Below are 18,774 nucleotides of genomic sequence, written 5' to 3' on the forward strand. Positions count from 1 at the left end.
TGGCACAGGAGTGTTATATCTTGAGGAAAGAGTGACATCTGGTGTGTTAATTCTGCTGCTGCTGCAAGTTGGTCAGCCTTCTTATTGAACTTGACACCAGCGTGACCTGGGACATACACAAAGGTGGGAGATTCATCATGGAGATAAGATGAAGCCTCTCTCCACCCATCAGGTAGTCAGCGACTCTGGAATCTATGTTTGTTTAGGAAATTCGCACAAAGTTACACAAGAACTATCTGCACTAGCCAACCCTAATTTTGGGTTGGTAGACCTGAGAGAAAGCAGTTAGTCAACAATAGTCTTCACCAACTGTTTTCTTACCTTAGTGGTAGGGGTTTGACTGTCACAGTTATGGTACCAAAACCCTCAAAGTACCAAGCGCAAACAATGAATTCTCGGATTACCAGTTTTAAACATTAATCGTTAAGCCACGTCTGATCCTGTCTAAATGTCAAACTTAAAATTAAGATCTCTGCAGTGTAATTTAGAGAGCACAGTGGCACGCGTTTTATTTTTGACATCTTACTGGAATAATACAACAGAATAAAAATAATTACACGTATAAATAATAATAATAAAACAAAGTGAAGCAAGTGGTATTTTAATAAATATTGTACTACGTGGAAATTTCATTGTGAACACGTATATTCCTTTTTCGTTAACGATAATTTTAGTTCTAAACTTAACATTCGACAGTGTCCGTGGTCTATCCACTAAATCATTGACTGGCGAATATTTCTTCTTAAATTTTTAAAGCAAAATTAAATTTTAAATGAAATTTATTGGTATATAAAAATCAGGATTTTTTTCATACGGGCGTGCTTTGTAATTTATGTCCAATTAATAATTTAAAATGCCACGTTTAGACATTTTAAGATGAAGTGGCAAAAGACTTTTGACATCAAATACACAGTTACTATCTATGCAGCGCTATCTATTAACAACATTGTGAACAATACAAGACATTCTTATAATTTCAGTTCTTGTTGCACTCAATGCCAAACCGAAAATTTTAAAATATCTGCTAGAAATAATACATTTTACAGTTTAACCACATGATAATGTTTAATATTTTTTGTAAAGTGCAATTAATAATGGTTATTATTAGAAAGCTTAAAAGCAGTTTTAAACCAGCTACTTCTATAAATCATTCCCTTCAGTATTATCACTTCAGCACAACATACAACAAAAATACAAACGCTGCTAGTAAAATATTTAATGATTTTCACACAATATATTGTATACACGTTATAAACCACACGTATCATATTGAATGTTGTACACATATTGCCGTATACAACTGTCTACTAAATCTAATTCATTATAAAGTATAAAATTTCACAGTAAATTAGGCACACGGTATTTTGTCAACAAAATAAGCTAAAACTGACACTTCTACTAGCATGAAATACATACCAAAAAATCAAGAGATATTCGCAGTAACATTACTGAAACAATGGATAAACATTCGCACGTGACAAAAGGATATATAATTGTTTTGTACTTTAATGAAAACAAGTTACTGGCAGTCTATCTTTAAATGTTTGAAATTTTATTATAACATATAAAAAAGATTATTGACTAAATGAAAACTACAACAATTTCAGAGTTATTAAAATAACAGAGAAACGTGCTTTAGGCTAAATCTTTAGTTAGTTGTGTCCTCAAAGGATATTTGAATTTTAACAAAGATTTGTGTGTTAGTTGTATTAAGCAAATGTACTACCCAAACTGTTTAGTATTTATAACAAGCTAGAAAAGTACACAGGAAGAATATTATACCCTAAAAATAAAAAAAACTTAAATTGCTATAGAATTTAGTTGCTTATCCTAGGGTGAAATCTATATGGAATAAACCACTTTAGGGTCATTTAATTTTTCCTTGTATATATGTGATGCAAAAAAAAACCAGCACTTATTGTACTAGATTTTTGCACATATTGCATTTTATTTTCAATTTTGAAAGTTTTCTCTTCTGAATTATGGTGCCTTCCATAAAGTTATATTGTTTGGATTTTTTAAACTAAGAACAATTGTATAGAAAATTCAGTGACTTGTTTGTCATTTCACAACAGTAACCATGATGACAAATAGCAAAGTACAGTAGGTACATCTAATGAATAAAAACCTGAGAATTATCTTCAGATAACAGTCAAATGAATTACTTTTAAACAAACCATATTTAAATAGCTGTAATATTAACTAAACATCAAGCAGTAACAATTTACCCACTACAGTCCAAAAACAAAGTACAATTTTAATAAACTAACTTTTTACTTAAAACTGTGTAAAAGAAAATGTTTTACAATGCCTGTAATTATGTTGTTATTTTTTTGAAAACGTGTATTAATTAATCAGCACGGATGACAAACAATCCAAATATCTAATTCTCATCCATCGATTCTAAATCTGATATCAATTTAAGAAAGAAAATTATTATCTTTCATCGGGGTGAAAAGATTAAGAGGCAGACCATTCAAATTGTGTTATTTTTGATTTAGTTATGGTTATGCTTTGAGTTAAACAGAATATTGTATTATAAAAATAGCAGAAAACAAAGATTGTTTTTCTGCACAATATTACCTCAAAACCAAACTTTTCCTGTTACTTGAGAACAAAAGTTACATTCAAATATTACAATCAACCTCAAAACCAAACTTTTCCTGTTACTTGAGAACAAAAGTTACATTCAAATATTACAATCAACCTCAAAACCAAACTTTTCCTGTTACTTGAGAACAAAAGTTACATTCAAATATTACAATCAACCTCAAAACCAAACTTTTAAATCAGTTAATATTTCTAGTATTATAAACTACAAAACAAACATACAGAAAATCTTAAATGGGGTTCTGGAATACTTTTATTGCTAATATTGCAAGCTTTAGATGGGAATGTTATAACAACTTCCATTTTACTCTCTGAAGTTTCAATTATTTGCTTTGGTAAGAATGACATTTTGAACATTTCTATTTGTTGTGTATGTATTTTTTAACAATAGTTTGTCCTGTCAAAAGTAGTTTGTCTCTGATTTAGTTATCTTCACCTTTTAGGGTTTCCTTATCAAACATGTATTCTCCCAAACCAGAGCCAACCCGCTTAAGATTAGTAATGTAATCAGATAATTCTTTAATAGCTTCCACTTGTTCTTTTAAAAATTCACCTTCAAGAAAATCGCACATCTGTGGATGAAAAAAACAAACATAACTTTAGTCCACTAATTTTATTAGCAGCACAAACTAATCATTTTTTCAAACAGGGAAGTTTACACTGCTTAACGAGAGTTAATTTGCTGTTCTGTAACTAACTACAATTATGAATAATTTATAGTATTGAAATCAGAAAATTAAGAAAATCACATAAGCAGTCCACACAAACATACACGCATCATACATTTATTTAGTTACTCAATGTTTGGAAAGCAAGTGGAAAAAAACAAAATTCTTTTTTAAACTTTTATCACAGAGTCAAGATTTCATAAATCAAACTGCAAGTTTGATTACTCTGGGTTTATATATATAACCAGTGGTTAACAATATAACGAGCACACAAGATGTGGGAAATATTTACCCATTACTCTGCCATGTGAAATGATTTAAAGTTCCCCATAAGGTAACAGCTGAAATCAAACATGTAGTGCAAGAGAGTTATAAAACTTAATTGAAATCTGTACTATAAAGTAGCTTGTCTCTCTCTTTCTATAATGAAAGTTTCCAATTTACCAACCACTTACTGTTATAACACACTTACATATTCTTTGGTACATACAGAGGGTTTCTAGGACACCTTACACTATTCTCATATTTTTATGAATGACAGGCATTTTACATTTTTCCCATTGTTACTCACTCAGTGTTTAGTTTTTTAATTCTAATCATCATAAAATTTTCAGGGGTCTTTTAGCTAAGCTCACAGAGATCTTAAAACCCTTATAATTATCACATATGTTATGAATTTAACAACTTCAGTTTTCCTCATTACTAATACTTGTGGGCTGTCCCTATAATTCCTTGTACATACAACAAATATAAGAGCCATGCCTGACATGGGGACCCTTTCTAGTACCTTGGAAAACTATAAACATTAAATTTAAAACAATGAAAAGAAACCTGCTATGTAACACTTGTATCAGCTTTAACAGATAATGATAAGGGTCACTAGTTTTTAAAGGAAAAAATCAGTAAATAAATTATAAAAAAAACCATATGCACCTGAACATCTTTGTGGTTGTCACAAATACGGTGGAGTTCAAGCAAAGCTTGGTTTGTTGACTTTTCCAGTTCCAGAGCTGCCTGCATAGCATCCAAGCCAGTTCCCCAGTCTTCCAAACTAGGTTTCTAAATGTAATACATTACACACAAAAATACAACATTCAAACTAAACTTCACAAATAAATGTTTGTTTGTTTTGGAATTTCGCACAAAGCTACTCGAGGGCTATCTGTGCTAGCCGTCCCTAATTTAGCAGTGTAAGACTAGAGGGAAGGCAGCTAGTCATCACCACCCACTGCCAACTCTTGGGCTACTCTTTTACCAACAAATAGTGGGATTGACCATCACATTATAATGCGCCCACGGCTGAAAGGGCGAACATGTTTGGCGAGACCGGGATGTGAACCCGCAATCCTCACATTACGAGTTGCACGCCTTAACACGCTTGGTCATGCCGGGCCCACAAATAAATGAAAGAATAATAACCACAGCTGCAAGCCAGGAGGGTTGGGTGACTGACTTTACAATTAAATTATTAACACTGCAGATCTGAGCTTCTCTACAGATACTGTACATGTTTGTTCATAAAACATATACTTTTAAAGAGCAGATAAAATTCTAGCATTTAAAAACTGTTTTTCTGGTTAAGCACAAAGCCACACAATGGGCAATCTATGCTTGCTCATAATACATATTTAAACCCCAAGTTTTATCATTATAAGATCTCAGATTTACTACTAAGCCACTAGTGAACTACACTAAGAAAAATGTTTAGCAAAATAAATTTTATTTTCACTCTAAGCTTTCAATCAAGATTTTCTAATTCGGCTATTACATCAAACTGCTGTGGTTTTCTATGTGACCAGTACAAACAACCTAACCACATGTTAAAATATTAAAAAAGAAACATTTACAATTATGAGAGAATGACAGAGTAAACTGTATGTTTAAAAGATATAGCATCTAAAGGCTACCAAACATGCTTACCTATGTAAAAAATAAGTTGTATTTTAAATATCATAGAATTGTACCTGAATAGTCTGAAGAACAATTCGTCCACCTCTCATATTCTGGTATTTCATCAGCTTCTCAGCATGTTCCCTTTCTTCATCACTTGCTTTTTTAAAAAATTTGTGAAAGCCACGTAAGGCGACATCGTCACGATCGAAGTAAAAGGCCTAAAAATCGTAAGTTTGAAAACATACATTATTAATTTTTATGAATACTATGTCAAAATAAACTGTACATGACAATTTTGTGCATTACAGGCAATGCTAATGCAAACCATTTTTTTTTGTTTTAAAAAAAGAGTACTTCTGATGATGTGAAAATACTAGTTTGTGAAACATATACAACTTAAGTATGAAACTTATGAAAAATAGAATTAAAATTTGTTTTTAAACTCTGAGTTACACTAGCTATTAACATTACTATAAAGTTTTAACTTTAAATGTATACATAAAAGTCATGAATAACCATCAACTTCCTCATGTTCTTTGCTACACAGGTGCGAGTTTTAACTTCATGTTCTTTGCTACACAGGTGTGAGTTTTAACTTCATGTTCTTTGCTACACAGGTGTGAGTTTTAACTTCATGTTCTTTGCTACACAGGTGTGGGTTTTCAATAAAATGTGAATATTTCCAATACTAGTAATCATTATAGAACTAATCAACTGATAGTTTGAAAATTGGGTGAGATTTTTTTATATAAAAAGCAAAATTGTTTAAAGGTACATTTTTCACACAGTTCATTAGACTATGAGGTACATGTTCAAATGTAAAAAAATGGCAATCTGCTACAATTCTACATTTCAGGTTAAGACACCCATTCATCTTAAACCTTAGTAAACTGTTGGCCTCTATTACAGCCAATAGTATATCATTCCATAAATCAATCACCTTGTTACAATAATATTTACATCTGTGTTCTCACGTCCTATTTTCTTCAATACATATCAGAAGTTTTTATTCTATCAATACTCTGAACAATCTAATGACCTCCAATAGCATCATCTTAGATCTTTTTATCTCAAGAGTATCTTAACATAACATAATGCTTAGGGACAACAATGGGCCTACTGGTCCATCCAAACTAAACAATACTTGATGTTTAAAAAAAATCTAAAAACTAACTCTAATCATTCATACAGTTATTAAGCTTTCTCTCCAACTTATTTAAATTTCCTGCCTCCACAACATTCAAAGGCAACCCATTCCAAAAGTCAATTACCCTGGAAAAAAATAAAACTTAGTTGAAAATAACTCCAACCTTGCCTAAATTAATGTGCCCCCTAGCCCTACTATTTTTACAGTTAAGTATGAAAAAACATGATGCATCAACACTATAAATTCCCAATTTTAAAAATTCTCCTCAAACTCTTACTTCTTGAAGAGGAAATTTCAGAGATAATTAATTTTTCTCACATGACAATCTCTCTATCACTTTAGTAGTCTTCCTTTGAACTATTTCCAACAATTTAATGCCACTCCTAAGGTATCTAACACTGAACATACTACTCCAAAGGTGACCTATACAATAAAATTATAACCTCTTTAGATCTACATTCACCATTTCTACAGAACATAAAATCCTATTTGCCTTACCACTAACAACATGCACTACTTGGATGGTTTAAGAGACTGACCAACCATTACACCAAGATTCCTTTCTATCATAATACTGTTAAGGTTATTCCCATAAAAGTTATACTTAGAATTCATATTATGATAATCCACATGGATTATCTTGCATTTCCTATAATCAAAACCCATCTGCTATTTATTTGCCCAACTCATTACATAAATACTTTTGTAAATCAATATCATTTTCACAAGATTTTAATATCATCTGCAAATGTAAGTAATTTATTGACTATTCCTTTATCTACATCACTGATGTAAATTACAACGAGCAAAGGTCCTAAGACCAAGCCCCAAGGTACACCACTTGTGACATTAATCCAGTTTGACTAAACTTCATTTATAACAACACAGTCCAATTAGCTAAGTTATCATCCCCATCTACAGATTTTTTTTTTATAAACCTTCTATGTGGCATCTTGTCAAAAGGTTTTCTAAAATTCAAAATACATCTACACACACACACACAGTAACCTTTGCAAAAAATGTCAAAAGATATTCAAGGCAAAACTTGTTTAATGAAACAATGTTGACTCCTCAATAATATTCTAAACTTTGTTAAATGGCTTTGTTAAACATTTTTATTAAATCTTTCCCATAATTACTGTAACATTGTAAGACTAATACGAATAGACCAATAACTTATAAATTAAGCTTTCACCAACGTTTTTTCATATGTTCTTGTTAATGTCTTATTTTTCTGTTTGACCAATTTTCTTCATCTTATATAAACTTTGAACTCCCTTGCTATAACAATCAATTAAAATTTCTTAAAGCTGGGATGTTTTCTTTAATTTTATTACATTTTTTTTTATTTTACACACTTTGTAACTTACACTTTGCACTCTAGTATTACTATTAGTACTGACACATAGAATGACAGTTTCATACAAACATTACTTTGAATATGTACACTATACTCGCCCCCACCCAATCCCCCCAAAAAATTAAATATCTCAACGCTTAGCATATACTTTATAATATAAATCCCATTAATGTCTTAGGATCAAAATATTAAATACTGGACTTAGGGTAAGCGCTTCTCCCACTTGCAATTTAAAGCTAGGCTTAAGTAACAGATGTTCTAATAAAATTACCATTGATTGATAAACGTAGCTAGCATAAAGTTCCATATTAATTTGTTTGTTAACACCTGCTTCACATTCAGCATGGTAATTCTGACGAGGTTGAGTATTCGCCATATTAATTTCAAAATCTTACTTTAAAATTTCGAAAATTTAGAAATCTACTACAACCGCTGAAAGAGCTTTTAACAGCACCACCTATAGCCTTACGCAATTCAAAGTACTCTTAAAGCGTATTCGATTGGTTTCAAAGACTAGTATATAAATATTTGTGTCAGATAATATCGTGTTTTATTTTTTTTCGATGTACTGTAGAAGCTACATTACTCGGGTGTTTTATAATCAGATACTAAATATTATATATATATATATTTACACCATACTCAAGATTGTATGATATACAAATTTAATAAACCACTGTATAAAATAACAAAAAAAACGAACATACCCTCAATTAACCGAACAAATGGTTTGTTGCGAACGCATAATCTCAAGTGGCGAAACATGATTATTATTAATTACACTTGTCTTAAGGAATCAGCATTAGGTTTATTGTATTTTTTTATATCACACTCTTTATTCGGTACTGTAATGTTTTTCAAAAAGAAAAAAAGAAGAAGAGTGGGTAATCATGGGCGCTCTCAGAGGCAAGGCAGGGGCATTTGCGACTCACCAGAGCAAAGAAAACAACTATTTGAATAATTTATTTTAAAAACATTTATTAGAAAATAATATTGTTTGAAGTATAAATAAAATAATCAGGTTTACATAAATAAACCATAACCGGACAGAGCCTCGCACTCAAATTTCAAGGCAACTAGCATGCGCTTTATGATAGCTTGATGAAGAATATGTTAACAAATTGTACAGAAGAGTGGCTGGATGAAAGAAAGCAAAGTGTTGTTATACATGAATTTCAGTTAAACTGGATTAATATCACAAATGGGGTACCTTGGGGCTCAGTTTTAGAACTTATACTTTTATTGATTTACATCAATGACATAAATAAAGGAATAGTCAATAGATCGCTTAAATTTGCTTTGGTGTTGCTAGCTATGAAAAGGATACTGCTGATTCAAAAAACAATAATTAGAAAATTTAATGAGCAAGGCAAATAAATAGCGGATGGATTTTAATTATAACAAATGCAAGGTGATGCATATGAGTTACCATAATTTAAATTGTAAGTATAATTTCGAAAGAAATAATGCTAACAGTGCTATGAAGGAAATGGATCTAAGTGTAATAGTCGATCAGTATGTAAAGTCATCCTAGCAGTATGCCATTGTTAATGGTATGACCAGTAGGATTTTAGGTTGTTTCTAAAGAGATATTGAATACAAGTCTAAAGAGGTTATGATTTCATTGAACATGTCACTGATTAGGCCACATATGGAATATTGTGTCCAGTCTTGGGCTCCTTACCTTAGGAAAGAAAACAGATTGTTAGAAATAGTGCAGAGAAGAACTGCTAAATTGGTGACTGGAATAGGGGAGGGGTTGCCATATGAGGAAAGACGGAAATTTCTCAAATGATTTTTTTTCTAGAAAAAAGAAGAGTTAGAGGATATCTGATTTAGGAGTTTAAGATTGTAAAGGAAATTGAGAATGTTGATGCCTGAAGGTTTTTCATATTTAACAGTGAGAACACAAGTATAAACTTTGACAGGGTAGGAATCATCTTAAGCTAAGACAATTTAAATTTTCCAACAGAGTGGTTGAGCTTTAGAATAGGTTGTCTTCTGATGTTGTAGAGGGAATACATGTGATACGATTGTTTATAAAACTATCTTTCCTGGCTCGACTACAACCACCTTATTAATCTAATTGTCTATAAAACCACCTTTCTCGGCTTTACTACAACCACCGTATGATATGAGTTTTAAAAAAAGAAAAACCTAAAAAGTATATGACTGATAAGGGTTGGCTTTTTCCTTTTAATTTAGTATAGAGAATGGAATAGTCGAGATAGACCAATATGTCTCATGTTGTCTCAAAACGATATGTTATGTTAATAGCATTTAAATTATATTATATTCACCATATCCATTGCCAAACGCGTTTTAGTCGGTACAAACGTATCAGGCCGCCTGGGGTACAAAAAATATAGTTTCGGTCAGAACACTCTTTATGTGAGACATTTATTAGAACAACAACTGCTCTGGTGCGAGTGTCTTTTCTAAGTTGGTGAAGCATGATTATAATTAGCAATGGGTTCATTAGATCGAAATCAAAATATAATAACGAAGATTAGGTACTTGAAAACAGTTGAAAACATTTTTAATGGCTTCAAAGTTTCAGATTTACACATATTCTATCATCAGGAAATCTACAATTGTAATAAATAGGAATAATCTTAAATACAGTTAACTAACTTTTAAAAATATTCATTTCAAACAACTATTTTAATAAAGCAAGAGGAAAGAGTTGTAATCTCTTGTAAGGCTTTGAATTTATTTATATTTGTAAATATCGTAAGTTTGTAATAATTACGACGATAAGATAGGGCAAAAATAATAAATTTTAAACAGTGATTGTAACATGACGAAGTATTTTTTTTTAATGTTTTGGGTTGTTTGTTGTTAAACACATAGTTACGGGCTATATCTTTTCAACGCAGATATCGAAACCTGATTTTTAGCGTTATAAGCCTTCAGACTTATCGTTGAGCCATCTGGGGCAGTGTTCATTTGTTTTGGGGTTTTTAGTGCCAGATTCTGTCCGCCGTAGAGAACCGAACAGAGGATTTTAGCGTGTAAGACCAAACACTTATCACTGACACACTGCATGATTATAAATAGCCATCTCCCCCCCCGTCCCAAAACCAAGATCATTAATAAATGTATATATGCTATGCCTTATAATGTTCAGTTTATTTGCCTGTTTATTGTTAAGCGCAAATTTCGTTTTTGAATTTCGTGCAAAACTGCACGAGGGCTATCTGCGCTAGCCGGCCCTAATTTAGTAGTGTAAGACTAACGAGAAGGCAGCTAGTCATCACCACCCACCGCCAACTCTTGGGCTACTCTTTTACCAACGAATAAATAGTAGTATTGACAGTAACATTATAATGTCCCCACGGCTGAAAGGACGAATGTATGTGGTGTGATGGGGATTCGACCCCGTGATCTTTAGATTGCGAGTTGAGCGCCCTAATCTCCTACCCATGCCGGGTCTACGTACAATCAATCCTACATAACGGACGATCTGTGCTCTTTCCAACGTAGGTATTAATAATAAATGTGAAACGTTTCAGTAAACTGCATTTTTCCCTGTTTTGCGATAACAAATAACACAAATTAATAGTAGTTAATCTGAAGGTTAATTTATGATTAAAATTTTATAAAACAAGCTAGTATTTAACATATAAACGAAACTGAAAACTACTTCTTGTTTTAACTTTAAAACTAAAATTTGAATGACAAATAAACAAATGTATATATACATGTATATATTATGTTATTTAAAATGCCTTTTGCCGAAATCCTCTTCACAAAAGGAGCATTGTATTATAGTTAATTTACAGGTAATTAGCTAATGAATCTCGACACACTAACATGATCTAACGTTCGATGTCGAAAAAAGGTTTTTTTTTTTTGCTAAAGTTCTACGTTTGAAAATAGGATGACTAATAATCTGAACGAAGTAATCGAAGTTTCCACGAATATGGTAGCGCCCTCTGTTAAATTCACTGTGAGTTATTAAAATTTGTTTTATTGTCGAGTACAATTTAAAGTACTTTCAAGATTTATACAGACCTTTTACTGTGTTTCGCAAATTACTCAATACAGCATGACAAGTTTCTAAGAAAGCTAAATGGCTTTCGAAAAACAACCTTTTCGGCGTGAGAATTCAGTTTTAATGACATACTACATCATTCAAACTATACGAAGAATCAATAATCAGAATAATCAAAGTTGTCTAAAAATCTTTGCTACTGAGTTTGTTTGCTTGGGACATTGCGCAGCCAAATACCAGGTATCAGAATTGTATATGTGTAGATAAAGAGTTATATGTCATTTTTTTACACTTTATAGATTCTCTCATATAAAAATAATTTTAGTAATTCATGTCGAGAAAATACCGACTGCTATATATTTTATTATAGTTTTGAAACAAATCGATAAAAATTACACTACTTTCATTCGTCGTGCCTTTTTTAGTGAAAACATACACGGAATCGTGAATAGACCAAAATAGTTGGGTGTTTAAAGTTACACTCGATTTTCTTTTTTCAAAAAAATCGACTACTCTGTATATCCAATCATATAGTATGATAGCATAGTATGCCCACCACGGGTATCGTAAGTGGGATTCGAGCGTTCTAAGCCAGTAGATATATTGCTGTGCTAGTGGGGTACCGTCTCATACGACGATAATAATTTAAATATGAACGGTTGTAGTTTATTTAAATATACAAATATTTTTATTGTTCAAATCGTAAATACGGCAAAATCATTGGGTATTACTAATTATATTAAATTTTACTTTTCGAGAAAAGCAGCTGTTCGATGAATTTAACCTCAAATAAATAAATTAACATTCAAAAGATTTACATCGATAGTTTAGTCAAGTCTTCTTCCATTATCATTGTTGAAAAGAAAATTTGACAGTCATTTCTTTTTTTAATCAGTAATTTAAAAACATCGAAACCAACAACTGTCTTTAACTTGCTGAGAACTTCGAATCGTTGTTAAGCCACCCTACAGTTAAGAGTTACTTCATATTATATACCTATATGGTGTCTTTTTCAGCTGTAGATCCTTTCTTATTAATAATTTCAATAAGTTTCTCTTTTGTCACCCACAGCGTTGACGTAGCTTAACAGGTGGATCGCATCTGGTTTTGAGATTATCTTTTTTTTTTTTGCTTTACAAATCTGTCGGAGATAAAATTTCGTAGGTGCGTAATAAGAGAGAAGCGAATTATAATCGCCCTTCACGTGGCACGTTCTTTGCAACAGCAAAACGTTGATGAAGTGGAGGAGTTCTAGCTTTCCCCCCTGTGGTGGGCTGAGAACAGATAGTCCATTGTGCAGCTTTGGGCTTAACTTCAAACACACACAAGGGTTTTATTTTACTGACTTAAAGCTTCCCTTATGCAAGTATAGATGGCGCGCGTTACTGTCAGCAAATCGAACGGTAATTTCTAACTGTCGTAAACAAACGAACAAAACACACCATTCTCATCCATTTTATTGTCAGATGAAACTTTGTAAAATTCGTCTAGTAATAAAATGATCATTTACATTTTTTTTTACATTTATTAATAAAAATTCGTCGTCAGTAATCGTCTCGTCAAATGTATTTTGCTGTGTAGATTTTTAACATAACCGATATCTTAAGGTAATTATGAAATTATAATATGCTTTTGTTCACTTTTAACTGTCAAATATTACTGACTGTGTGGATCTTGATTATATGAAACAAAATTTACACCTGGACTGTGACGTGCCACAGACTCATGACACTAAATAAAAGAAAACGGGTTCGATTCCCTCGGTGGACTCAGCAGATAACTCGATGTGGCTTTGCTATAAGAAAACACACACATAAAAGAAAACAAGAACGCTGTGATACCTAAGTTTTTTTTTACCATCATACCTCGGAGACTCAGTGGTAAGTTTGCGAACTTACTGCGCCAAAAGCTTTCGTTGAACCGTTCGATTACTTGAAATGGGGCCCAGCATGGTCAGGTGGTTAGGGCGCTCGCTTCGTATTCTGAAGGTTGCGGGTTGGAATCTTCGTCACACCAAACATGCTCGTCATTTCAGTTGTGGGGGTGTTATAATGTGACGGTCAATCCCACTATTCGTTGGTAAAAGAGTAGCCCAGGAGATAGCGATGGGTGATGATGACCAGCTGCATTCCCACTCGTCTTACACTGCTAAATTAGGGGTACCTAGCGCAGATAGTCCTTGTGTAGGTTTGCGTGAAATTAAAAAAAAAAGACAAGTCTCGCTGTGGACCGAACAAAAATAGCCAAGTGAGTCGCTCAGTGCTAGCCAAGTGAGTCGCTTAGTTCCAGCAATGCGACTTGCTCAGTGCTAGCCAAGTGAGTCGCTTAGTTCCAGCCATGTGAGTCGCTCAGTGCTAGCCAAGTGAATCGCTTAGTTCTAGCCAAGTGAGTCGCTCAGTGCTAGCCAAGTGAGTAGCTCAGTTCCAGCCATGTGAGTCGCTTAGTGCTAGCCAAGTGAGTTGCTCAGTGCTAGTCAAATGAGTCGCTTAGTGCTAAGAAAACGATACCCATTTGTTGTTTTCTGAATTACGTGCTTATAAATTATTAAATAAGTATTGGAATTTGCTTTTATTATGCATATTTTACAATATTTGGTCAATATATCTATCGATTAAACACATGATCGTTCGGAAAAGTATTGTATCTATTTTTAAATACTTGACTTACCTTAATGGTTCGCCAGTACTGTATCTATTTTTAAATACTTGACTTACCTTAATGGTTCGCCAGTACTGTATCTATTTTTAAATACTTGACTTACCTTAATGGTTCGCCAGTATTGTATCTGTTTTTAAATACTTGACTCACCTTAATGGTTCACCAGTATTGTATCTGTTTTTAAATACTTGACTCACCTTAATGGTTCACCAGTTCTTCGGATTTAACTGAATTCAATTTAAAACGACAATGATGAAAATGAATAATCGGGGCAGCCGAGTGGCACAGCGATATGTCTGCGGACTCACACTGCTAAAACCGGGTTTTGATACCTGTGGTGGGCAGAACACAGATAGCCCATTGTATAGCTTTGTGCTTAATTATAATCAAACAAACAAATAATCGTGGCTCAAAATGAATAGTGTGTTATTAAATCTTATCCTGAAATTATGATTTGTAAGTGGCTTAACTAAAACTGATAATAACCATAATTCACTTAATTAATCTAGTATACACTATAACAACTGCAATTATTCTTGAAAGTTGATGGAGCAAATAGTACTTAGACCAATTATACTTTGCTTTCATATATCCATGCCCTACCTGATGAAAGTTGGGATTAGGCGAAAGACTTCGTCGGCACTGGATAGGGCAGATGTTGTGGGGTTGACATATTATTAACTTTCATAATCTATCTACATTAAAATCTAAGACAAGTGGTTAGCATACCAGGCTGCGAATTACAGCAGTAAGGTTCGAAACGTGATGCTCAGTGTTGTATTGCTAAATTTAGAAGTTAGAGGTCGTCACATATCTCCCTTACGTTTTACTCCTTCCCTTCGAAAAAAACAATTAATTATCAAATTTGTTATTTAATGAATGTTCCGTGAAATTCAACCAAAGACAACTTTCAGTTAATGATGAAAACTCGATTCTGTACAGAACGTTCCATATTATGAACGTGACTACAAATGCATCGATCTACTTCTGAATGTACAGGAGGGCAACACGGAGAATACAATACATATTAAGTGTGGGGCGGCGCTCTTCCTGCAGATGAAATGAGTGGTCGGTGTCCCCTCACGACCCCGCAGGACTACACAACTTGTAATGTTGATCAGTTAGCTTCTTACTCTTAGCAGTTGATTTGGAAGTGTTATTAAAAATATTAAAAGTCAATTTTATTCATTTATTATGTTTAAATAATAAGAGAACGCCCTTGTGGCTGCAGGCATTGCTAAATGATTGCTCCCTCTCCTCTGGTCAGTAGTTCAAAATTAGGGGCAACTTTACCTAAAACGAACAATTTTCTATCTTGACCGTTTAATATACATTCGTTTATGAGACTATTTAAGTTAAATTTCTAAATCTAAATCCACATAGTTTAAAAAACCTTGATATTGTGCGCAAGACGTGATACATTTACGAAGAAGACGTAAAATGAAGATATTAAATTTCATCTTCACATTCTGTATACTTTTATACACCATTATATATATATAAGCATAAAGGTTTACTTCATTTGTTTAAAAATGTTCGAAGAAGAAGTTAAGAAGACAATCAAGTCTATAGGCAAGGCCTAGTGGTTAAGGGGCTACACAAGGTTTGGTTTGTTTTGAATTTCACTTAAAGCTACACGAAGGCTATCTGTGCTAACCGCTCCTAATGTAGCAGTGTAAAAGTAGAGGGGAGGCAGCTAGTCATCACCACCCACCGCCATCTCTTGGGCTACTATTTTATCAACGAATAGTGGGATTTACCAGAACATTATAACGCACCCACGGCTGAATGGACGAGCATGTTTGGTGCGACGGGGATTCGAACTCGCGACCCTCGGATTACGACTCCACTAGAAATCTGACGGTTACGGGCTCGGACCTCCGTCACCGAACGTTAAAATCAAACCCACTATTCGTTGGTGTGTGTATTTTCTTATAACAAAGCCACATCGGGCTACCTGCTGTGTCCACAGAGGGGAATCGAACCTCTGATTTTGACATTGAAAATCTGAAGACTTACAGCCGTCCCTATTCTTGATTTAGCGTAATGGGTCTCAGGGTATTTAGTCGTTGGTAAAACAGTTGGTGTTAACTAAGCTGCCTTCCCTCTAGAGTGTCACTACTAAATTAGGGACGACTAGCGCAAAATTCAAAAGAAACTAACCAGGTGAAGAAATTCTTGCATTTTGCATAATTATGAAGAATTTTTTCTTATGTGCTTCTGAGTACGCACAATGCTGTGATCAATATTTTAGTTTGTCTGGTTTGTAATTTATTTTTAATTTCATGCAATGAAATACTGTACCAGGCAGCTGTGCATGCGTATAATAGTACAGGTTTGACATATGTTGTGCAAATTTTAACAATGTGTTTTGATAAATGTACCTTTGTTGTTTTTTTGTGGTAGACTCGTGTCATAATTTACACGATTCCGTGCTCTGTTTGTTACATTATTCACACGTTTAGAACAATTTGATTTCGAATCATGTGCCACTCCTAAGAACTTTGCTGACGTGGGATTCTGAAGGTGAGTTCCTTGTACTGGTTGGTGTTTCGACATTTTGGGTGATTTTCTGAAGAACAGTAGGTGTTTTTTTTGGCACGTTTGTTTTTAATTACGTATTTTTGACAGTATTCATGTATTCTGTTAAGTTGAGGTAGTCAGTTGTTTGTTTGTTTGTTTTGGAATTTCGCACAAAGCTACTCGAGGGCTATTTGTGCTAGCCGTCCCTAATTTAGCACTGTAAGACTAGAGGGAAGGCAGCTAGTCATCACCACCCACCGCCAACTCTTGAGTTACTCTTTTACCAACGAATAGTGGGATTGACCCTCATATTATAACGCCCCAACGACTGAAAGGGCGAGCATGTTTGACGCGAAGGGGATGCGAACCCGCGACCCTTAAATTACGAGTCGCACGCCTTAACACGCTTGGCTATGCCAGGCCTAGTCAGTTAGTTATCACTATTGCAAGAGTTGGACAGCTTTTCCAGATCGTCACATAGTCCAAAAACTTTGAGATAAAGCCTTCATTCGGGTAATTTAAAAGCATGTTACTGACATACAATCATCGTGTTAACTGTCCCTCCCCCCTGCGAGAATTCTGCATCGGGAGGAGATACACCAAGTAGATTCCCTCCACATTTTATATCTTCCGCTTTAGACGCTCGGAACCTGTTACACTATGCCAGGTGAACCTTCTTTCTCGTTATCAAGACGTTGTATTGCTTAAAATATCGATAACTGTTCCTGCTAATCTCATCAGGTGGTCTACTGTTTGCCCGGATTTTCAAAACCCGTTTTGGATTTCTGGTAATTTATCTGTAACTTCCAAATATGCGGTTATTATATTGCTTACCACGCGTTCTAAAATTCTGGTGAGTTTGATCGGGGCCCGGCATGGCCAGGTGGTTAAGGCACTCGACTCGTAAACCGAGGGTTCCGAGTTCGAATCTCTGTCACACCAAACTTTCTCGCATTTTCAGCCGTGGGGGCGTTATAATGTGACGGCCAATCCCAGTATTCGTTGGTAAAAGAGTAGCCCAAGAGTTGGCGGTGGGTGGTGGTGACTACCTGCCTTCCCTCTAGTCTTACACTGCTAAATTAGGAACGGCTAGTGCAGATAGCCCTAGAGTAGCTTTGCGTCAAATTCAAACAAATAAATATTATTTAGTTAAATAGATTCTTTGATTAGCTAAAGGGAAAGATGGGTTATAACAAGCTATATTTTACTTAAAAATATATTTCATTTTTGAGATTATCTTTGCTTTATACGGCATTTGCCTTTTACTAGCTTAAAAATATAATTTATTTCCAAAAACAACAACAAAAAATTACATAGTACTACGCTTTTTGTAAATTATCATGTGCAAGCTTATATTGAGCAACTTCTACCACATATTGGAATCTAACTTCTGATTTCATACTTTATTCTAAACATGAGATACGCGTGTTATCATAAAACTTTAGTGGTTTTTTGTGTGTGTGTGAGAAAACCATGAAAATTAAACATTAATGAAGGAGAAATCATTCATGATAAGTGAAGAACACCGAAATTCGATTCATCAAATCATCTTTATTGAGCGCAACTACTGTCCACACTTCCCCTGGTGTAAGTTTAGAAAATTATTCCATTTTCTTATGATATTTATAAAAAATATATACAAAACGCTTGCCTGAGAAACAGAATATATTTCCATAACATTATTTTCCAGTAAAGTGCAACCTGATGATGTTTAATATGCAAACCATACGCGAAAAGTATACGTCCAATTTGAGGAAAGCATCGAGAAAAAAACCCACTCAGAATTAATGATTCAGTGGGTTCGAACTATAGATAGATAATAGACACAGCGTGTTCTTCGAAAACTCAATCGTCGAATGAGATCAACATCGAATCTTAAGAATGTTCAACTCTTGTCTCGCTAAAGCCTTTGAAGTTT

The 18,774-nt window shown here is 33.8% G+C and overlaps 1 protein-coding gene across 3 annotated transcripts; it reads right to left on the reverse strand.

Annotated features, from left to right (window-relative positions):
• Positions 1-1,201: 1,201 nt before the first annotated feature.
• On the reverse strand, positions 1,202-8,161 carry LOC143228951 (soma ferritin-like). 3 transcript variants are annotated; one of them, XR_013015565.1, is made up of 5 exons: positions 7,950-8,161; positions 5,243-5,389; positions 4,212-4,337; positions 2,770-3,182; positions 1,202-2,583 (listed from the first exon to the last, which is right to left on the reverse strand). XR_013015565.1 is itself a non-coding variant. In XM_076460464.1 (4 exons), the coding sequence occupies exons 1-4, from the start codon at positions 8,052-8,054 to the stop codon at positions 3,033-3,035; spliced, it is 528 nt and encodes a 175-aa protein (XP_076316579.1). In that variant the 5' UTR covers positions 8,055-8,161; the 3' UTR covers positions 1,202-3,032. The 3 variants fall into 3 exon arrangements, 1 of the variants encoding a protein (XP_076316579.1); XR_013015566.1 differs by having other exon boundaries at positions 2,708-3,182; XM_076460464.1 differs by having other exon boundaries at positions 1,202-3,182.
• Positions 8,162-18,774: the final 10,613 nt, after the last annotated feature.

The sequence above is a fragment of the Tachypleus tridentatus genome, chromosome 10 (genome assembly GCF_004210375.1).
Source record: "Tachypleus tridentatus isolate NWPU-2018 chromosome 10, ASM421037v1, whole genome shotgun sequence".
Classification (NCBI taxonomy): domain Eukaryota; kingdom Metazoa; phylum Arthropoda; class Merostomata; order Xiphosura; family Limulidae; genus Tachypleus; species Tachypleus tridentatus.

Coding starts and splice junctions, on each gene's coding strand:
- LOC143228951 (XM_076460464.1), bottom strand. CDS start 8,054: ATGGCGAATACTCAACCTCGTCAGAATTACCATGCTGAATGTGAAGCA. Junction 5,390..7,949: donor GCTACGTTTATCAATCAATG/GTAATTTTATTA, acceptor TACGATTTTTAG/GCCTTTTACTTCGATCGTGA. Junction 4,338..5,242: donor TTGTTCTTCAGACTATTCAG/GTACAATTCTAT, acceptor TATTACATTTAG/AAACCTAGTTTGGAAGACTG.